The sequence below is a fragment of the Theropithecus gelada genome, chromosome 9 (assembly GCF_003255815.1).
Source record: "Theropithecus gelada isolate Dixy chromosome 9, Tgel_1.0, whole genome shotgun sequence".
Classification (NCBI taxonomy): domain Eukaryota; kingdom Metazoa; phylum Chordata; class Mammalia; order Primates; family Cercopithecidae; genus Theropithecus; species Theropithecus gelada.
The window spans coordinates 67,339,108-67,363,421 of NC_037677.1; the positions used below are offsets into that span (position 1 = coordinate 67,339,108).

The window sequence follows — 24,314 nt, forward strand, 5'->3', positions numbered from 1 at the left end:
GAAATAGAAAAATTGATGTCTCAAAGCCTTTTATTAAACTATAGTGAGAAAAGATGAAAAGCACCTCAGTTTGGTTTTGTTCTAACATCTTTCATGCCTGGCCACAAACAGGTATTTATTGAAAATATGTACTTGTAATTCCTATTGGCCTCCCACTAACTTCAGATTTTAGTGCTTTGGCTTCTATTTCTATGTTGGCATATTGGACTCTTCTTTAAACTTTTTGTATATCACCCGATTGAAAGGAATGCATTGTGCCACTGGGCAGGAAAATAATATGGAAAGAAATAAGATAGAGGCTACTTTGGTATTACATGTAGGTATATATGACTGTACAATTTAATGAAAACAATCCCGTATGAATATGTCAGAACATATAAAGAAAATTGCTTAACATAACATTCTAGTCCTTTCACATTTTGTCCCTACCTACACTTCTAGTCCTATCTCATAATAATTCCTCTTGAGTGTAATTCAGGGTACGGCAGATCAAAACTCAGTGATGTACAGAGCCAATGTAGTAGAGTATAATTAGCAATGAGTAGTTTACATAAGACATTGGAGTCTCTTACTTGGTGCATGATGAAATGACATTAATACCAGACAAAGGTACCTGTTTGGATGGGTTTTCCTAAAAGCAGTGACTAAAACGAGGACCTTAGTGCAGGTCATTTATTTAGGAGATGATTCCTGGAAGCAAGTGTAATAGAACATGAAAAGCGAGTCAGGGAGAGGAAATGATAATGCTATTGAGATTGCTGCTGTAGGCAATGAGAGCTTGCGGATCTCTGAGAACTAACAGACTGTTTCCCAGAATTGTCTGACTAATGGATGGAGACTAGGAATTTTATGTGGTAGTTTCTATCCCCATAGGTTGAGGGTTTCCCCCAGTGGTATGGATGCTGAAGAACTTCCAGGCAGTGTTTATGCTGGGTTGAGAATTTCACAGAGACTAGGAACAGGCCCTGAGACAGAATAACAAAGAGACACAAGGAATGCACACAAGAAGCATGGAATGTCTTCAGAGGACATGCAACTGTTCCCCCAGCAAAAGCTGAAATCAGAGATAGATCCAGAGGATGAGATATAAGGCACCAAAAGTCTATAATGTGTTCATAATAGTGAAGGTAAAGGATCAGGAACCAACAAGTTCAACAGGGGCTGGTGAGAATATTGTGGGTTGGTTGAATTAGTTACACTTTGTTTTTTGCATGGGTTAAGATGATTTCCATGGGAGAGATACCTCCCTGCCTCTGACCATATGCTAGCTCCTAAAGGTTTTGTTCACGTCCAACTCAAGTCACTGATTTCTGGACATTTCCTTCTGTCATGGGACGAAAAGATGACAAAGGTTGGCACAATGTGAGACAATAGTTCTTTTTCACCTCTTATTCTTGCTTTGGCAATAAATCAATATGTATTTCCAGCAAAGCAATGGGGAGTAATAAGACTTTTTGGCTATAGTTGCAGATGGGAAATTATAGCGATGTCTTTTATATGAAAAACAGTCACTCTTTAAACATATATCTCAGAGTAGCAAATACTAAGTCTTGCTTCTTTACGTCACAATCAAATTATTAAAAACAGGAGTTTATACTCACTGTCTTGACTGCCTTGTCTCTCATTCACTCTTCAAACCATAGCAATAGGACTCCTGACCCATTTTTCCACTGAAACTGCTCTTACCAAGTTTATCAATAACCTCGTAGTAGTCAAGCCCAATGGACAAGTCTCATTCCTTTTTATAAATTTAACTTATCTTTAAAATTTGTCTCTAATTTTTTTTTTTTTTGCTGTCAGTGTCTGAGTTTTTCTTTATTGTAATGTTTAATGTATTATTGTAATATTCACTCTTCTACTAGATTATAAGGGATCATGAATTTCCATCTTAACATTTCCTTCAATACCTTTCTCTTGGTAGAAAGATGAGAAAATGGTTTCCAGAAATATTTACTGTATTGAATGAAATCATTTACACAGAAGAGAAGATTTAACCAGTCCATGATGTGAATATTATGGTTATGTTTGGTAGGATAACTACATTTGAAGAGCATTAACACAGAGATATATCTGAAAGTTTGTCTTTTAGTTGTTGGTAATTTGTCTCTTTGTTTCTTGGCTGCTTTCTCAGTCTCTTTTTAGGCCCTACTCTTTAATCTGCATAACTCCTGTAAATGGTAGTGTTTCCTAAGAGGTCCTTCATGGGTCTCCTCACTCTATATGGTCTCATCCACACTCTCTGCTTGAGTTAGTTCCCATATGCTGGCCCTTCATGGCATATCTCTAGTGTAGATTTCATCTGAGCTTTCCTTCTACATGTCTCAATCAGAATGAAAGAAGAAAAGAATAATCTACATGTCCCAATTATCAATGAAAGAAGAAAAGAATAAAGGGGAGGACAATCATTAAAAAATGCCCCCACTCTGAGAAATTAGAAGGAATCTCTACTTTTCTTTCAGTGTCTGAAACTTACACAACCTGTAGTTCCCAGCTCAAATAAATTAGTGACCTTATGCCTGACTTCGCTGGTGTACTTCCTATAGAGAGCAAACACATTATTCATTCAGTTAAAGTCTTCCCTTTGCCTTGTAACCCCTTAGCACTCTATACTTTGTCCTAATAAGTGCTCAGTAAATATTAATTAGTTGCCACTAGTAATTTGCCTTTCTGCATACTAAGCAGAATCCTTCCTTGGGGATCTTCCTGAAGCCTTTCTTAAATTGTTGATAGTCAGAAAATTTTTACAATGCTTCTGAGCAAGCTCACCATTTTGGGCGGAGGTATTTTTCTTCCAGAAACCTACAATTATTACGAATTTATTATTCTATGATCATGATAGAAGACAGTACTTTCTATGTAGCTCTATCATTCAGCTCCCCAAAAATGTATTACCATTCATTCCCAAGTAATCTAAAACTAGACTAAGTATCTATTGGCTTAAAAAAAACTCTAAAATATAATTTTCACAGAAAAATTACATTTTTCTGTCTGATAGCTATTTATTTTTTTGTTTTATTGTACAGAGGTTATTAAACTAAATGAAGGGGTTGACTCAAAAACCTTTGGGCCCATTCATAGTTGTTGACATTGTTCGTGAAACATTTCAGGATATTATGATTTTTTTTGGTGCGGGGCGGGGGATGGAGTCTCACTCTGTCGCCCAGGCTAGAACGCAGTGGTGTGATCTCAGCTCACTGCAACCCCTTCCTCCTGGGTTCAAGCGATTTTCCTGACTCAGCCACCCGAGTAGCTGGGAGTACAGGTGCCTGCCACTATGCCCAGCCAATTTTTTTTTATTTTTAGTATAGACGGGGTTTCACCATGTTGGCCAAGCTGTTCTTGAACTCCTGACCTTGTGATTCTCCTGCCTTGGCCTCCCAAAGTCTGAGATTACAGTCATGAGCCACTGTGCCCCGCCCGATATTATGATCTTTAAAGACTTGATATTATATAAATACAATGAATTAATTTTTCAATGCAGTTTTAAATCTCAGAAAATATCTACTGACTAGAGTAATTGCCTAATTGTCATTAATAAGCTTACATGTAATCTAATTTAATTGTAGCAGAATGTTATAGTTGTTTCATAATTTAAGGTGTGAGGACAAGAACAGTTAATGCAAATGGGGAAAATTGGACATCAAACTTATTTATTATTCTTCCTGCTCTATTAACCTGTTATCAACTGGCATAATCGGTTATCTAACTTGGCTTAATTACCATGAAGTATACAATTTAGCTAATCAAAATTTATCATCAGCTCCTCCAACAAGGTAGAAAACATTCTATAATTTGTAATTATGAAAATACAAGATGTACAATGTTATTTATACACATGCGTACATATTCTAATAGCATAATTTCTTTGAGCAACAAAGAAAGTATTGCCATTTTTAATCTGACTTCCAGGTTAAATAACTTAAGAAAAATTACTTTTGAGAGGAAAGGAACTATTGCTAGACGATTTTTATTTTTTATTTTTGGCTGGATATTTTGTTTTTTAGTTTCTTAAGGGACATTTTTTATATCCTTAAATATTGTGATTTTAGGAATTGGGCAAAAATGAATAAAATGAGTTGTGCAACTACTGAGATTGTAAGAAAAGGAAACAGTGAACTATTTCCTGGAAAAAAAAAAAAAACACCTGAATTTTTCATTTCTTCTCAGCTCCGCAAGGCTATTATAGATCATGTGTCAGACTCTTTCTTGGATACGACAGTCCCACTTTTGGTCCTCATTGAAGCTGCTAAGAATGGCCGGGAGAAGGAAATAAAAGAATATGCTGCGATATTTCATGAACACACCAGCAGGCTTGTAGAGGTAAGCATGCTAGAACTGTAACTCACTAAAGTCTGGGAGAATGAGGCTCCCATTCTCCATTTATGGTTGAATTGTACCCAAATAAAAACTTTTGACACCATGTTACAAATACAGCGGAGTCTGGTCAAGGTGATATGAAGGTGTATATGTCCAATTGTATAGATCACTCCACATTGGCTTGTCTTATTTTTTAATGCATATTTTATCAGAGCTTCACAAAGGAACTAGCTAAATGCAGATACTTGGATTTATCCTTACAAATATTTTCTTCCCATTCTGACTTAAAAGTATCAGGTACTCTATCTCATATTATTTTATTATTTCTCTGCCATCTTTTTGTAGCTGCATTATTCTATCAGCCTTTCAAGTCATATTTAACTATGTAGCATGACTACAGAACAAGAATATAGGATATACAGGGTAGAGAGATCCAGGAATAAGTAAGTAGGGGTAGTGAATTGGCTCATGTCCCCATAGGGGCAAAAGAAGACAGTAAAACTATTATTCCCTCTGCTTGGTAACTGGAGACATGGGAACGCACCATGATTTTTTGTAGCAGGATAGCATATTGCTGAAGGAGCTGTGAAGTGCTGATAGCTTCCCAGGAGAGAGATAATAGAACTTATTGTATTATGGATATCAATAACAGAAGTATACTTTAAGAGACAGCCTGAATAGAGGAATTTCTAATACAAATAAGATGACAGCATTCACAAGGCCACAAACTAGTGGCAAGAAGTGGGAAATGTTATTTACTAGATCGCTAGAGCTGAGATGATATTCAGTATGGCTCATACTCATGAGCATGGCTGCACCAGTCGTTTATGGCTGGTGTCTACTCTGGTTGTCAGTGGCCATGCCATATGGGTTATTAAATGTTTTGACCGCCACACCTTCCTATACCAGTCATGAATTCTGTGGCGAAATATGTTTTCATGGCCCAAATGCTTGTAAAGCTTCTAATAATCAGGATGTGAATTGGAATCACACCAATCAATATAACATCTACTGAAAAAGAGAACTTTCCTAACATCTTTAATGTGGATCCATGGGGAGGAGGTTTCCAGTGCCACTAGCATTTGCACTATAAACTCTCTTTCCGGATCTCAATCTCCAGAACTAGAAAATGAAAGTAATGGATGAATACATGATTACTGCAATTTTTGTAGCCCAAAACTGTTCTACCTCCAACTTTGAAATCTCCTTTGAATTTCCCAAGAACTCTGTTAGATACGGTAAGTGTTACCATTTCAATTGGCCTTAGATGTAAATAAAGATACAAAACCCAAACCAAGCTAATTAGAGTTGGAGCTAATTTCCAGGTTATTAAACTAAATGAGGGGTTGGCTCAAAAACCTTTGGGCCCATTCATAGTCATTGACATTGTTAATGAAACATTTCAGGATAATTTTTAATTAATTGAATTATTTATTATTTATCTGCTTTTATTTATTCCTTCATCTACACATTCCAGAAAGATTTATTAACTGTACACAGAAAAGAATGTTAAAAGTAAGGGGGGAAAGCAATGGGAACAGGTTGTAAAAAACATAACTAAGCATAGTCCCTGACAGTCATAAAAGTGTTATCTAAAAATGTATTCTCTAAGCTGAAGACAACTGAATTATGAAAACAACTTCTTTTTATGAAATCCTCTGAAAGCAAAACTTGGTTTATGCTGACAAAATTGAATTCCTCTTCCTATTTCTCAATTTAGTTTTTTGATGAAGAAAGGTGCCCTGGTCAAACAATTTTAGGAAAAAAAGGACTATCTATAGCTCCTCTTGGAAAATTTACATTCTTGAAAAATCCTGAAGCAAAGAGACCTCTTTAATTTAATTTACACAAATTAAATCTACTTATCTCTCTTTCTTTCATGGTACATTACTAAGACACTACCTTCGGAACACTTGGGAGTGCTACCTTATACCAAATGATGGCTTACTGTTAGGTAGACACAGCTCTAAGAATTAATTTTAAAGTTTAAGAATTTTGGAAATTCTGCATTCCATGTGAGTTTTAAAAGAATACACTATTTTGGAATTATGAACTATTGGGAGACTGAAACTGGATCTCATTTAACTCAACATGTTACCTTAACACATTATAATGAGATAATGAGATTATACGAGGTTTGGGATGATATATGAGTTCTGGTTTTCACTCTGGTAATGCTTAGAAGCTTTGGTCTAAGTCACTTTCATTTCCAATGAGCTTTTACTATATAACAAACCATCCTGAAATTTAATGGCTTAAACCAACTATTTGTTATCTCTCACTAATCTATGGGTTAACTAGGAAGAGCTGGGCAAATTTTGCTTAAGGTTTCTCATGTGCTTGCTGTCAGATACTGGCAGGGAATGGAGCCTGCCAAAGGTTGGCCTGGTCCGGACATGCTAAATGGCATATTCACATGACTGAAAGTGCATGTTAACTGTCAGCTGGGGGCTTAGCTGTGGTTGTCGACTGGTGCATCAATCATTGGCTTCTTCATGTAGCTTCAGCTTTTCACAGTATGGTGGTTGGGTTCTTAGATGAGAAGTCCCAAATGCAAGCAAGAAATAGGAAGTTGAAGTTGTCATTTGTATTCTATTGGTCAAACCAATTACAGAGCCTGCCCAGACACAGGAAAAGGGGGCAGTGAGATTGCATTTCTCAATAGAAGGAATAGCAAAGTATTTGTGGCCACTACTCTTCTCAGGGTTTCATTTGCTTTATCTATAAAATGAAAGTTAGACAGAATAATATCTAAGGTCACTCCAAGTTTCTTAAATTCTATGATGTGACAAATTTTTTTTTCAACTAAGAGACTTACAGACTTATAGTTTCCTATAACAAGAGAAAATGAAAATGATTTTTAGGCATACTGCTTGCACACTAGGTTGTTTCTCTCTCTCTCTCTCTCTCTCTCGCTCTGTGTGTGTGTGTGTGTGTGTGTGTGTGTGTGTGTGTGTCTATCTCATGAAGAAGAAAAAACAGTACTGCATTTATCTCCCAGAAAAGTCTTTTTTTGAAAGGATATTCCTAACCAAAGCAACAGAGAAAATCATCATTAATTCATTAATTTACTACAAACATTGAGACAGAAGTGTCTATGATAGACTCCTGGAAAATAGGAGAGCCTAAATATATCAGTTTCGGAGGACAATGTGAGTTCTCCTTGTATAGACTGTTTAACAATCCCCCACTTCCTTGCTCCCTGCCACCCCACCCCAAAGACATGCACATACACTCATCTTATTCCCTAGTTGGGCAATTTGACGTAGCAGGACAGAAAGTCTTATATTCTAACTGACTTGGAGAAAAAGCTGTTATCAACATGTCTGGGTTTTGATACCTCAGCCATGTTTGTCAGAGAAATCTAAAATCAATGAACGTGTTGAAATAAGACTTAAATGAGAAAAAAAGCCCATTTTTAAAGATTTCTATCAAATCTTTGAAGAAAACCTCCACACTGTTAAAGGAACTCTTTAAATAATGGTTAACGTGAAACTTTGACAAAAAGATTGTAAAAAGTAGGACTAAACACAAAGCAGAAAATGAAATATTGAAAAATTATGTGGGTAATAATCTGAAAAACAAAAAGATCTGGGGAATTTGGAAAAAAAACAACAGAAATGAGGAGGACAGTGGCCGATGAATTTGGTCTGAACATGCCTGTTCTCTGGTGGTGACACATCTGAGGTGTCCCGCTATACTAATAATACAGGAGGAGACCTCAGATGCGTCACCACATCTATTATTGTAGTTTAGTATAAAATGATCATGGGTAATGATGGTTATAAAACCCTGGGTAGTGCCAGTAACTAGAGAATCTAGAACTTTGTGGCTAATTTTGTCTTGGTTATGCTGAACTGAGTACCTATTATGCAAACTTTTCCTACTTTGAGCATCCAAGTTACTCTGTGTTCTTGGATCCACAGAACCACAGTAGGGAAGGATAAGAAGTAGTCAGGAGTATTTTAAAAGTCATCTTCACATAGTGATTAGCAATGAATGACAAAGGTGTTCAATTAATGACATATGTGTTCATATGCTCCCCAGTACTTTGATCTCACCTTGTTGGTGACTTAGAGCACCATTATCTCTACTGGTTTCCGCCAATAAAATCTATTGAATAGGAAGATAAAAATATGAAATTTAGTTTACAGATAAAAATATTCATTAGTTCTAGAGAGGATTATTGCTTTGAGGCTTCTCTGATAGCAAAGTCTATACAGCTCATGCCCAATAAATCCATATTGAATGAAGGAAAACATTTATAGTACCAATTAATTTTAACTTCTTTTTCTTTCTAAAATATTGACTTTGTGGATTCTAGTAACTGGACTTGAAATATATGTCTGAGCTCAGTTACTAAGCAGAGAAGTTCCCTAGTCTACTGCATATAAGTACTTAAAATTAATTCTTCACAGTAATTTTAGTAAATGCCATTACCATTAATTATCAAAAGCAGACACTATAGACTCTATTCCAGAGTTCCCTCATAAAAAGTTTCTGACAATTCAACAACATCTTTCAAGCCATTTGCTATCTCAGAGATGTAGTTTCTAAACCTAATGTGATAACATAACTATTATTCGGAGGAATGCCATTACATTTAATAAATTCATTATTTATTATTATAAAGGCTATTATGATTAAATGGCTATCATTTAATATTTCTCTAAAATCAATTTTGAAAATTTCACTCTCGTTTTTGAATTCTATTTGTTTTCTACAAGTCAGTTCATGCTGAACACTACAATCACTACCAACAAAAACAGTGACATCTCCAGAGACCCTATGGATTTTATCATGTTAGTTATCATTAAATATGATGGTATTAATGATCTAGGCATGAAATTTCTCTATAAATTGAAGAATTTTCCCTATTTGGAAAGCCAGGTTTGTTGGTGCTTCGACTTACTCATCAAAAATTCATCTATCTTTATGCACCTTATTTTAGTAAGTTTCATGGGAGCCTTTCATCAGAAAGGAAAAAGTGGGTGGACATTTAATTATAATACTTCCCTACCACCTACAAAGATGATTGTCCCCACTCGCAAAATGGTGAGCCAGATTTAGCAAAGCCCCAGTGCCAAGACAGAAGGCTTTAGAGGGGACTCTTGCTGTTTGCAAGAAGTGCTGATTGCTATGAGCTCTACTAATTTCTTTGCTTTTTGACAGAATGCTGCTCAAGTTTCACACATTGCTTTAATTGGTCATCTGTTATCAAATAAGGATATGTTTGATTATAAATAAATACAGCTTTTACAGTCCCCTTCCATTCTTCCTTCTTCTTTCCCTCAAAAAGATGTAAAAGAAAAAGAACAAACCCATACTTAACACTTGTACACAAACCAACAACTGTTCTAAGTGAGCATCTTGGCAACTCTCCTGTTTTGGTAGGGAAGGGATGCTATAGTCAGGAATGCTTTTACTTATGTAGAACAGAGCACACCAGTGTGACTGCCCACTCCCTGGCTTATAAACTGCTCAGCATCTTATTCCTTTTACTGTTAGAAAGATGTGGCTGAACATGACCCTTAAAAGCCTAACCTGAATGTACAGTGAGTTCCTTTCTATGTTGCAGTGATTTCTGTATGCATTTTCCACTGACAGTGTTTGGAATAGAAGAAAAGGGTAATGATTCATTTATAGAAAAGTTAAGAGCCTTCCCACAGTCAAGGATAGATATTTTTAAATGGAATATTAGTGTCTTAGAATTCAGAGAAAAGAGAAAACTACATGGAATTATAGTAGTTTGGGAATTTGCCAAGAAGTAAACAATAAGTTGAACCTTAAAAACTAGGCAGTCATTGGATTATGTTTTAAAAGAACTCCAAGTAGAGATAACAGCATGAATAAAGGCACAATGCTCATTCCTGTGTTCCAGGAATACTGTAAAAAGGAAATCTAGATAGCTAAGTTGGCAGGAGCATGAGATGGGATAGATGCAGTTGAATAGCCTTAAATATTTGATTATCAGGCTGCACAGGTTAGACTTCATCTTGTATAGCTGTCAGTAATATATTTGGAGAACTGTGGTAGCTTCTCATCAGGAAAGGGACTAAAGGGAAGTCATATTTTAGTAGAGCCTGCGTACGGACTGTTTTGCATCTGAATACAAAAATTTCTAACCTCTAACAATGGATTCTAATCTCACAAACATAGATTGCATTTAAAATAAACTGCATTTAAAACCTAACTTATTATCATACATAAAAGAGAGAGAATAGAACTACTTTTAATAATGAACTGGAAACAGAAAAGCAAGTGCCCCAGGACTTAACAGCACTAGGTTAAGGCTGGCCAATAAGAATTGAAAGAAATTACATGTATAGTTTTAAATTTTCTAGGATCCACACTAAAAAGAATAAAAAACTAAACAGGTAAACTGATTTTAATATGTTTCATTTAATTCAATATACCCCAAACACTGTAATTTCAATATAAATCAAATCAATATAAAAGCCATTAATGAGATATTTTATATTTCTTTTTATGCTAAGACTTAAAATCTGGGATGTATATTTTATATTTAAAGCCCATCTTAATCTACCCTGGCCACATTTTAAGTGCTCAGTAGCCACATGGCTGGTGGCCAGATATCAGACAGTGCAGTTCTAGGTAGATAATGAGCAAGTTGAGAGCAGAAGTGTCTTTATTCATTTATTTAATACATATGTCTTTAAAGCCTATTGTGACCATATACTGTGCTGGACCCTGGACATACTGTCTAGAACCTTTGTTTTTGTTTCCTAGTCTGACATTTAGTAAGTGCAGTGTTCAATAAATATTGAATGAATTATTGAATAAATGAACATCTATTAACCCCATAGAAAATCTTGAAATGTGCATAACAACATGATTTATTGAGTAACGTATGAAATATGGAGACAGACTTGGGTTTGAATCCTGGCGAGGTGTTCTTAGGAAAAACATTTAATAGCTCTTATTTCTGCGTTGTAAAAGAGATGCTCCACTGCAACATGAAGAAAGTAGGATCCTATGAATACCAACGCATTAAAGTACCAAATGCCGCACAATGTGGACATCATCGTTCAGAAAACATTTGTTTCCCCTTTCCTCTCTAATTTTTTTTTTCCAAAAATCTTGCCTGAAAAGAGATCACCTGAATCTTCAGATACCTCTGACAAATTTTCCTTTTGAAAATTTCATTTAAGGTAATTTTCAAATGTATATAGTTGTTGGACCCTTGTATCCACTTTCAATTTCAGATAGAATTGTTTTTCAGCAACATTAACAGGTCAAAAGTTGTCATATGCAAAATCCTCTGCTAAAATTATGTACCCAAGGTTCTTTTGTTGTCGTTTGTTTATTTGAGACGAGTCTCACCCTCTGTTGCCCAGGCTGGAGTGCGGTGATGTGATCTCAGCTCACAGCAACCTCTGCCTCCTAGATTCAAGAGATTCTCCTGCCTCAGCCTCCCAAATAGCTGGGATTACAGGTGCCTGCCACCGCGCACGGCTAATTTTTGTATTTTTAGTAGAGACGGAGTTTCACCATGTTGACCAGGCTGGCCTCAAACTCTTGACTTAAGGTGATCTGCCTGCCTCAACTTCCCAAAGTGTTGGGATTACAGGCGTGAGCCACTGTGCCCAGCCCAAAGTTTTGATATACAATTAATTGGTGTGTGAAACTTCTCTGAACTTGAAAACTTCCCCAGATTGATCTCCAACATGGTATTTGGTCAAGAGGTAACAAGCAAACATGCTAATTGACAACTAGCTGAAGAATAATCCCAGTCTTGAAACCAAACTTTGTTTTAATCATCAGCCTGATCATGCGCTTTGGGGATGATCTGTTCTTTTTAATTAATTCACTATTTCACTCAATTAAACACAAGCATAATGAGTCCCTACAATGTGCTCTTTAGGGCTTATATATACAGAACCCTACTGTTTAAAGCCTCGTTCCATTTTTGTCTTTTGTGTTTTAAAATGAGTAAGTTCTACTCCCATGCTGAAGTGCTTTTAATAAGTCACTGAATTTTGGAATTATAAATGGAGGATGTGAGATTAAAATAATTTTCTCCATTCCTGATATTCAAGTTTCTAAAAACCAGCGGGGAGAGTTATTTTATTTGTTTCATACGTGTATGTAATTTGATGGTGAATGGAAGAGGCTAGTTAACTAGACATATTGCAGGAGTGGTTATTTTATGGCTTTTATAGGATGAAAATAACTTTTAAAATAATAAAAAGTAAAGGGAAGAAAGTAAAGGAAAATAAATAAAATATTTAGTAATCTGTGCCAAAATCATGCAAAGGACGTTACACTCATTACCTCATTATATCAATGCTCACAATGATGGAGATAAATACTATTATTACCATTTTGCTGATAAGGAAACCCTAGCTGAGAGAAATTAAGTAACTCACTTAAGATCACACAGCTAATATATGGAAGAGTAGATATCAGCTCAGTTCTATCAATGCCAGAGATTAAAGGGATAAAGGTAGCATAATAAATTTAAAAGTAGAAAGTGAGCCCAAGTTTTATGTTTAATTATTTAAATGAAGAGAAGAGAAACCTTTCTGAACGCTTTTGGGCAAAAGACCTGCTATTGAGTACATCAGGCTGCAAAAATTCTGAGTTGATTAGATTTCTTCTTATTCCAGCTTCCTTAATTAGAGAAGCAGAGAGCTGGGAAGCCCACACTTCTGCCTGTAAAATCTGCATGCAGTCATTCTTTCTAACTCTTAAGTAACTGCTTACCTATTGCTTAGTGATTAGCCCAGGACACCAGACCTACGAAAATCAGTCATCATCTTCTAATGAGAAAGTACAAGTAGTCCATTTGTAGGTTGATTGTTTGGAACCCTTTTGTCTTTTAACCAGTGTTGTATATACTAGTTAGCTTCTTTACTTAATCCTCAATATGTTATTGAGTTCCTATTAGAAGTATAGAATCGAAGGGCATTTTATTAGGAATATTCTTCCTAATCTTTAAAATGCATTTAGAGTTGCCGCTCCCTATCACTCAGCCTCCTCTCAGCCCTAAGGTAGAGACAGAAAATTCAAATGGTTACAGTAGGTTACAAAGAAGTAATGAGTGAAAGAAAGGGCTCAGCAGCTTGAGGCTGTGGTGAAATAATGAGTATACACCCAGTCTAAAGAGGTTGGCCTCAACTCACCCCCAGTCAATTATTACTGTGCATGAATGCAGGCCTAGTGTTGACAGACATTCACATTTCTCAAAAGAACTAAGAAATACGGATTTCAATGTAAAAGCCTGTTTATTTTGAAGTGTAGACAGCTAAATCAATTTAAAACAAAATTAAAGTAAAAATACAATCCCATCACTTATGACAATATATAATGGCAAGAATCACTAGTTTTGCAATTTCTGCTCTAGAGTCGAGTTTTGAAAAGACAAGACTCAACAAGATGGATTTTTGTTAAAGATGTCAATAAGATCTAGAGAATGTTATTTTGGTAAGAATCAGGTATTGCAACTACCTAGTAAAATACAGGAAGGGAACTTGATTTAGGGAAGTGGATTCCTCCCAGCTTTCTTTCCTGTAGTGATTTATATTGAATTAGGAGGTGAATTGAAATGGATTAGAGAAACACAGAGGAGATCAGCTGTTTCCCCTTTATCTCCTCTGCTGCTTGCAACCCATGTTAGGGTAGGGGTCGAGAGAGGAAGGGGGACCTTGCCAAAGGATCATTCATGTGTGTATTAGACCTAGTTAAATCTGTAGCTTTGTATATCCAGAAAGTTCCTTTCATGAGAAAATTAACTAGGTTTGGTGCTTTCTGCAAGATGGAAATGTTAGATTTGATACTTTTTAAGAAATGCTCCCATCACTAAAAAACAAAGTCAAATTAACTCTGAATTACATTGATCACTTTGTCTAAGGTATAAGCAACTTGAGGAGACTTGAGTTTTCAAAATCACGTTGGCATTTTTATGAAATTATATATGGAGTTCCAATATAAAAGTGAAACATCCTTAGAGAGTTTCACTTAGGTGCTTTGAATCAGCCTAGTGACTGTGTATTACAAATTATTTCTCTTCCTCTCCTTTTTTCACTCTAAAGTCTTACTCTCATTATTTTATTTCAGCTATTGGTCTAGTCAGATCATCGGGTCAAAGGAGAACTATCTACATTGCTTTAAATTTTTCTTAGCTAGCAATATGATGTTTAAAGTTTGCATTATGCTTGCAAAAGGCCAAATGTTCTTCAAATAAATTTAAAAATAAAACAGAAGCACTGCTAGTGCTAGAGATTCAATCACAATCAGAGGAAGTATATGCTGCCCTTTTGGATCCTAGCATTTAGGAGGAGCTAAATAGAAGTAAATGGCAATTATGTATGGTTGTAATAACTGATGAACTACTGGGTCCTATGGGAACTTATATGGAGATTGAGTTAGTTTGGGATTAAACATTCCAATTTTGAAAGTAGGCTTCTAAACTATGAACTAAAGAGAATGTAGGGGTTAAAAGTTAAATTAGGAAAAGAAGATGAGAATAGAGGGAAAGTTTAGAGACAGAAGGACTGGCAACATTTAGACTGAGGAATGAGTATAGATTTCTATTTGTAAACAAATATTTGTTTCTGTAGTAGACACCCAGAAGCGGATTTGCTGAGTCATGTGGAACATGTATGCTTAACTGTATAAGAAACTGCCAAACTGTTTTCCAAAGGGGCTAGACTATTTTGCATTCCCACTAACAATGTATGAGAATTCTAGTTGCTCCACATCCTTGCGAATATTTCATATTGACAATTTGTGTATGTGTTCTGTTTTCTGCTATTTTTAATATGTATATAGTATTATTTCACAATGCTTTAACTTGCATTTCCCTAATTACAAATGATATCAATTAACTTTTTTTGAGATATCTATTGTCAAGATATAAGTCATGTACTATACAATTCACTAGTTTCGATTGTTTCCAATATTCCACAGAGTTGTGCAACTATCACCACAATCAATTTTAAAACATTTTTTCTATCTCCTTCAAACTAGAGAACTATTAATCTATCAAACTATTAATCTAGTTTCAAGCCCTCTTTTCTATCTCTACACATTTTCTTACTCTGGACGTTAAATATAAAGGAACCATACAATATGTGGTCTTTATAACATTTTTTTTCACTTGGCATAATGTTTTCAAGGTTCATCTATGTGTAGCATGCATCAGTACTTCATTCCTGCTATGGCCAGTTCTGTTGTATACTGTTGTGTACCGCACTTCATTCTCTGTTCATATGTTGGTGAACATCTGGGTCATTTCCACTTTTTTGGGTGTTATGAATAATTCTGATGAACATCTATATACAAGTTTGTGTGTAGATGTACTATTTCATTTCTCTTGGATATATACGTAGGAATGGCATTTCTGGGTTTCGGTCATATGATAACTCTATGTTTAACAGTTTGAGACAGCATTAAACTGTTTTTCAGTGGTGCCAGGATCTACCATTTTACATTCTCATCTGCAGTGTATGAAGGCTTCAATTCTCTACTTGCCAACAGTTGTTACTATTTATCTTTGATTATAGCCATAAAAGTGGGGGTGAAGTGGCTTTTCTCCATATTTTCCTGTTGGCTAATGGTATTCAATAGCTTGTCATGTGCTTATTGTTCATCCGTATACCTTTTTAATAGAAATATCTGTTTGGATCGTTTGCCCGTTTTTATGAATTCTAGATGTAACACCCTTATCAGATATATGATTTGCAAAATTTTTCTTCCGTGCCGTGGGTTCTGTTTTCCCTTTCTTGATGGTATCCTTTGAAGCACGAAGGTTTTACATTTTGATTAAATGCAGCTTATCTATTTTTTTTCTTTTGTCATCTGTGCATTTGGTTCCATATCTAAGAAGTCATTGCCTAATCCAATTTCATAAGGATTTATTTTTATATTTTCTTCCATGAGTTTTATACTTTTAGCTCTCACACTTAGGTGTTTGATCTATTTTTAGTTATTTTTTGCACTTGGTGTTAGATAAGAGTCCAATTTCATTCTTTTGCATGTAGATTCCCATTATTCCAGGTCATTTCTTGAAAAGACAATTATTTTTCAATTAAATTGCTGTAAGTAAATCAACTCTAAATGTGAGGGTTTATTTCAAGATTCAATTCTATTCCATTGGTCTATATGTCAGCCTTTATGCCAGTACCACTCTATTTTGATTACTTTATCTTTGCAGTAAGATTTAAAACCAGAAAGTATGAGTCCTCCACTATTGTTCTTCTTTTTATTAAGGTTGTTTGGCTTTTATAGATTCCTTGTATGTCCATATGAATCTTAGGATAAACTTGTAATTTATTCAGTGACAATCTGAAATTTTGATAGGTATTGCATCGAATCTGTAAATCAGTTTGGGAGTATTTCCATCTTAACAATATTACGTCTTCTGATCGATGAACATGGGTTGTTTTTCTACTTATTTAGACATCTTTTAATTTTTTTCAACAATGTTTTGTAGTTTTCAGTCTGCACTCATTTCATTAAATATATTCAGTAAATTTTATTATCAATAAATTTTATTCTATTTGATGCTATTGTAAATGGAATTGTTTCTTAATTTCATTTTCAGATTTTTTTATTGCAGTGTATTGAAATATAATTTATTATATATATATATTTATTCATTTATTTTTTTCTTTTTTTTGAGATGGAGTTTTATTCTTTTTGCCCAGCTTAGAGTGCGATGGTGCAATCTCGGCTCACTGCAACTTCTACCTCTCAGTTTCAAGCGGTATTCCTGCCTCAGCCTCCCGAGTAGCTGGGATTACAGGCACACGCCACCACATCCAGCTAATTTTGTATTTTTAGTACAGACAAGGTTTCACCACATTGGACAGACTGGTCTTGAACTCCTGACCTCAGGTGACCTGCCCGCTTCAGTCCCCCAAAGTGCTGGGATTACAGGTGTGAGCCACCATGCCTGGCCTGTTATTTGTACATTAATTTTGAATCTTGCAACCTTGCTGAACTTTTTAGGTCTAATTGTTGTTGTGTGCATGTGTGTTCCCTGAAAGGGCTGTATATACAAAGCATCCCCCAAAGGCTAACAGTGAAGAAAGCAAAGAGTGAGGCAGACAGATCTAGATTATAGGAAAAGAGTGATTTATTGGGAGAACTTACAAATGGAAGCATCTCTTATGCAGCTGCAAGACAGGTAGATCTCTGCACTACGACCCCCTAGTCACAGGTCTTTAATTTGGGGAAAAAGTGCATGTGCTCTGGAAGGAATGAGTAGGTAGCTATGGGCCTCTTAGCCTATGATGTATGCAACACCATCGAGGGTTGTCTTGGAGGAAAGGAAAAACTTACAGTGAACAGGTATTTCTATATAAAAAGTAATACATCAGCTAGACATCTTGGAGGTATTCCTAGACTTAGGGTTAGTCAGGAGTCACATGGCAGATTAACATTTAAATAGAGTTACTCTTGTTCATACAGTGTGTGTGTGTGTGTATTCCCTAGGACTTTCTATATACAAGATCATGTCATCTGAGAATATAGCTATTCTTCTTCCTTTCCAATTTGGATATCTTTTATTTTATGTTCAAGCCCTATTTTCTTATTTTTGTATTGTTTAATGTTGTTTATGTATTTAGAATGCAAGTTTTTTATTATTTATGAGATTTATAAATGTGTTCTCTATTTCTATGGCTTGTTTTTCTAATGTCTTCAGAGTATCTTGTCCATGGCAGAACATTTAATTTCGATGAAATCAAATTTATTAAATTTACTACATATGGATTATGCTTTTATGATTTATATAGGAAACTTTTGTCTAATCCAGAGTTATGAAGACTTTCATCTATGTTTCTCTGGAAGTCTGATAATTTTAGGGTTTGCATTAATGATTGTGTATTAGTTAATTTTTGTATGTGGTGTGAAATAAGGGGTCAAAGTTCACTTATTTGTTGCATATGGATGTCTAATTGTTTCAGCCTTATTTGCTGAGAAGACTATCATTTGTCCTTTAAATCATGTTTGTACCTTTGTGAAATATCTATTGGGCTATATATGCAGGTATGCCTCTGGTCTCTGTGTTCTGTTTCATTGATCTGTGTGTCTACTGTTTATTCAAGATTGTCTTTAAAACTGTAACTTTATAGTAAGTTATGAAATCAGGTGTTGTCAGTCCTCTAACTTCTTTTTTTTAAGAAAATTGTTTTGGATACTCTATTTCTTTTGTTTTTCCATGTAAATTTTAGTATAAACCTATCAGTACCTCTACAATTATTGTTAAGATTAAGATAGAAATAATATCGAATCGCTCTATTAGTTTACAAAGGATTGAGATCTGAACAGTATTGAGTTCTCCAATCCACAAACATGGTTTATCTCTCCAATTATTCAGGCCTCCTTTGATTTGTTTAAATCAATGTTTATAGTTTTTAGTATTCAAACATTTTTAATTGCTAAAAAATTTGCCACCTATTTTTATACTACATAAATCCATTGTAAGCTTTTTAACTTACTTTGTTGGATATGTGTTTTTCTTTTTTGCGTGTGGTACATTTAAAAGAAATTTTAGGAAAGTTGCCCATTAAATTAACTGATTTGATGTAGAAACTAATTTAAGTAAGAAACGTGATGCTGCTTTTACAATAAAAACTTGTTAGAACCTTGGAAGACAGTGTAGTCTAATGTAGTAGGAAAGAGCATAGAGTCAAACAAATCCTGATTTCAATACCATGTGAATCTGAGCAACTTAGCCCATCATTCTCTCATTAGGAAGATGAAGACAATGTCTATGGACAGCACGCCTATTCATTTATTGGGAAAATTCAATGAGGTAGTACAAATAATACTGCAATAAATATAAACCTAAAAAGTCCTGGGTTGGGAAAAAGAAATAAAAATGTCTTTGTTGGTAGATGACATGATTGTCTATATCAAAAATCCAAAAGCAGTGACTAAAAAACTCTTTCTGGAACTAACAAGTGATTGTACCAAGGTTGCAAAATATATGATTAATACACAAAAGTCAACTGATTTCCTATATACTAGCAAGAAACAAGTGGACAAGTGGATTTTCTTTTTTTCTTTCTTTTTTTTTTTTTTTTTTCCTGAGACAGAGTCTCACTCTGTCACCCAGGCTGCAGTGCAGTGGCACAATCTCGGCTCACTGCAACCTATGCCTCCCGGGTTCAAGTGATTCTACTGCCTCAGCCTCCTGAGTAGGTGGGATTACAGGCATGCACCACCATGCCAGGCAAATTTTTGTATTATTAGTAGAGACGGGGTTTCACCATATTGGCCAGGCTGGTATCGAACTCCTGACTTTGTGATCCACCTGCCTTTTCCTCCCAAAGTGCTGGGATTATATGCATAAGCCACCACACCCAGCCTGGAATTTTAAATTAAAAACGTATTATCATTTACCTTAAAATCCTCAAAAATGAAATATTTAGGTATACATTTAAAATCTCTATGAGGAAAACTACAAATCTCTGATGAAAGATATTTTAGAAGTCTAAATAAATGGAGATACTCCATATTTGTGGATAGGAAAACTCAGTATTGTCAAACATGTCACTTCTTCACAACTTTATAGGTTCAATGCAATCTCAATACAAATCCTAGCAAGTTATTTTGTGAACATTGACAAATTACTTCTAAAGTTTATATGAACAGGTAAAAGACACGGAATAGCCAACTCAATATTGGAAGAGAAGTGCAACGTTGGAGGACTGACATTACCTGCCTTCAGGCTTTATTGTAAAGCTATAATGACTGAACCAGTATGGTATTTGTACAAAAAAGGTAAATAGATAAATAATATAGAATAGAGAGCATAGAAATAGATGCACATAAAGATAGTCAACCAATATTTGACAAAGGAGCAAAAGCATTACAATGGAGAAAAGATAGTTTTTCAGAAATGATGCTGAAACCACTGGACATCCAAATGTGGAAAAATGAATCTTTACACATCCCCAACACTCTGCTCAAAAATTAACTCAAAATGGGTCATAGACTTAAATGTAAACTGCAAAACCATAAAACTTTTAGAAGATAACATAGGAGAAAATCTAGATGATTTTGAGAATGGCAACAACTTTTTAGATACAACATCAAAGTTATGATCAATGAAGGAAACAATCGATATGCTGGACTTCATTAAAATAAAAACAATCTGTTCTTCAAAAGATAATATGAAGAGAATAAGAAAACAAAGCCACACACAGGAATAATATATTTGAAATACATAGATTTGATAAAAGACTATTATCATCCAAAATGTACAAAGTACTCTTAAAACTCAACAATAAGAAAACAACCAAACTGAAAAATGAACTGAAGGCCTGAACAAATCTCTAACCAAAGAAGATATACAGATGTCCAATAAGCATATGAAAAGATGTTCAACATCATATATCATTGGGGAATTGCCAACTAAAACAACAAGATATTATTACACATCTAATACAATGGCCAGAAATCCAAAATACTGGCAATACCAAGTGTTGGTAAGGATGCTGAGCAAGAAGCATTGTCATTCATTTCTGGTGGGAATGCAAAATGGTACAGCCACTTTGGAAGACAGTTTGGCAGTTTCTTGCAAAACTAAACATACTCTTACCATAAGACCCAGCAATCACACTCCTTGATATTTACTCAAGGTATTTGAAAACTTATGTACACACTAGAACTTCTGCATGGATGTTCATAGAAGCTTTATTCATAATTGCCAAAACATGAAAGAAATCAAGATGTCCTTCAGTAGGTGAATGAACAAATAAACTGCGGTATATTCAGACAATGGAATATTACTCAACCCTGAAAAAAATGAGCTACCAAGCCGTGGAAAGACATGGAAGAAACTGAAACGCCTAGTGACTAAGTGAGAAGAACCAATCTGAAAGTCTACATCCTATCTGATTCCAACAATATGACATTTAGAAAAGGCAAAGCTATGTGGACAGTAACAGATTAGTGGTTGCCAGGGGTTAGTGAAGAGGGAGAGGTGAGGAAGTAGAGCACAGAAGATGTAGTTCCAATGGTGGATACATGTTATTATTGTCAATACCCATAGAATGTACACCACCAGGAGAATATCTTTCTTTCTTTCTTTCTTTTTTTTTTTTTTGAGATGGAGTCTCCCTCTGTTGCCGAGTCTGGAGTGCAGTGGCACAATCTCGGCTCACTGCAACCTCTGCCTCCCAGGTTCAAGTGATTCTCCTGCCTCAGCCTCCTGAGTAACTGGGATTACAGGTGCCTGCCACTACTGCCGGCTAATTTTTTTTTTTTTTTAGTAGTGATGGGGTTTCACTATGTTGGCCAGGTAGTCTCGAACTCCTGACCTCAGGTGATCCGCCTGCCTAGGCCTCCCAAAGTGCTGGGATTACAGGTGTGAGCCACTGCACCCAACCTAGGAGAAAATCTTTATGTAAACTATGTACTTTGGGTGATAATGAAGTGTCAGTGTTCATTGATTGTAACAAATGTACCGCTGTGGTGCAGGATATAGACAGAGGGGAATATTGTCTGTGTGTGAGGATGGGGTATATGTGTGGGAACTCTCTGTACTTTCTGCTTAATTTTTCTGAGCACCTAAAATTGCTCTAAAAATAAACTGAATTAATTAATAATTTTATTATTTATTAATTGGTTTATTCATTTAACAAATCTCAGGTAAAATGAAAATCTGGTGGGATAAAAGAAATGCTGAGACAATGTCCCATTTAAAAATGTCTTTTATTAGTGAAATTTTTAATTTCTTTCTGATCAACAGTTAAATAATATGATTTAAGCATTTTTGTTTAAACATAGAAACTCCAGGATATTAATTATATAGGAGCTGCAGTACATCTGTCAGCTAGCAGCATGTCAGCTATAAAATATACCTAGGAAAGCAGCCACAAGAGGACATTCACACTCAAATTAGCAGATTTATCTGATTTCAAAAATGGAACAATTTTTAACTACATTGGCAAGGAGCAGAACAGAAACATGAAAGCAGTAGTATCATTTATTTTTTAAAGATAACCTTGAAGTCAGTGAAAATGTCTGTGGAATTGCTTTTTAAACGCAGAGACACACAAATGAATCTCATATTTTTGTTTTCAGAACTTTGAAGGTTATTAATCTCCAGATTTGTACGTTTTATGTAATCAAACTTTTTCAATTTCCAAAGCTCCTTTGCAGTTAGATTCCCTCGTATAGGCTTGGCATGAGGTGGTGCTGATACCTTTGATGCCAGAGTCAATGAGCTCTGTGGTAAGGACTGACAGCAGGAAGCACAGACACCAACTTTCTTTAAGAAATGGACTGTCACTGTCAATTCTGCTGTGTAGAAGTCTGAACTCTTGTCAGTATGAACATCCCATTTGACCTATGAGTTCGTGCCAGTGGAGAAAAAAAATCCCCTCACTGTGGACGTAATTGTATTATTTTTATGATTGTTATAAACCTGTTTTAAAAAGCAAGAGAAAGATAAATGAGGAAAAGCATAGGGATCACCCAGGATTTATCTATTTCTTTGCTTGTTTCTAGGATACCTTCCTGCCTAAGAATTGGAGCAGAACAGCCCACACCAGAGTAGTTATTCATCACAGGCCCAGGTGTCTCTGCTTTTGGAATCCTGTTTTCTAAATCCCCCAGTATATGAAAATCACATTTTCATGACCAACCCACATGTAATTTCTGGCATTTGTGGTCAGTCTTAGACATTTTCTGCAGGAAGCTAATAAAGATTAGATATGAGTTATGACTGGCAGATAGCTAAGTGATGTGCATAGGTCAGTTTTCCATAATTCAGTTTATGTTCAGAAAATTCACAGCTATAAAGCTAACTGCTGCATTAAAACAGGATTGTAGTGATGCCGTGAGAGTGAGACCTGCAGGCAGTTTTACCGGAGCTAGAGAGGTCTCAAGGTTTCCATGGTGTGATCATTATTTAAAGGCAGACTTCCTAATCACAAATATGGTTACTATTAACTATTTAGTTTTGAAGAATTTCAAGTTTATTTATTATCTTCCTAAGAGTAGGAAGCAGTTATTTTGACCTTCTTAACAGACTGAGTGCCTTTTCTATCCAAGATATGAACACACAGTAAAAAATTAAAAAGCATTAAGGCCCGAGACAATATATACTCTCTAAGCTTGTAAGCAACATTTAAGTGAAATAAAGTCAAAACATTTGAATTAGGTTCTATTCCTGGCTCTGTCACTTGACTTTGGTTATTATGCCTTTGGATGAAATAGATTTCACCAGCATTTTATTTCTGTTATGCTTTTAATCTCCATCATATTGATTAAAAGACGTTTTTTTTTTTCTCTTGGAAAACATCTTGAGATTATTGACTGAAAATGTATAAAGTATGCCGTGAATAATCCCTACTAATTCCTAATCACAGTTCCATGACACTGCATTCCTTTGTGCACATGTGCGTGCACGCGCGCACACACACACATTCACACAGTGCATCCATTTTTGGCAACATATAAAAGGAATATTTTTAAAGTTGTGGGTGTAGACTTTTAAGGATTGACTCTACTGGGAGAAAAATAGTTGTGCAAAATTTGATACTTATGGGGAGTCAAGGGATTCTCACTTTCGTCTCTCTCTCTACCACAATTTTTGTGTGGAGAGACATAGGAGGTATCCACTTATAGTGACTGAACCTTGCAGTGAGTGAAACTTTTGTAGTGAGCAAACCGCTTTGTGATTCCATTTCCTCAAATGCAGAATGGGTACAATACCACTTTACAGAGTAGTTATGAAGATAAAATGACACGGCTAATGTGTGAGGACTTAGAAAAGAAAAAAATGCTATGCAAATAATACTTGTAGTAAATTAATAGATATCCTGTGTAAATGCTTTTGCGTGCCAGACAACATTACAGGCTTTATCTCAGTTAGATGTTATTTGCCAAATTTTATAGAAGGTTAAGAAGGGTGAATCAGCTTTTTGACATCACACTGTTAGAAGATAGTGGAGCTAGAATTTGTACTCAGGTCTAAATGGATTCAAAGCCCATAATCTTTTGTTTTCTATTAT

General features: G+C 35.3%; 1 protein-coding gene across 1 annotated transcript in view; it reads left to right on the top strand.

Moving 5' to 3' along the window:
- The window catches only part of CTNNA3 (catenin alpha 3), a 1,732,244-nt gene that overhangs the window by 894,333 nt on the left and 813,597 nt on the right, over positions 1–24,314 (top strand). The window contains exon 8 of the mRNA XM_025397086.1: positions 4,168–4,320. Coding sequence (XP_025252871.1) covers positions 4,168–4,320 — 153 coding nt within the window. The remainder of the gene's footprint in view (positions 1–4,167; positions 4,321–24,314) is intronic.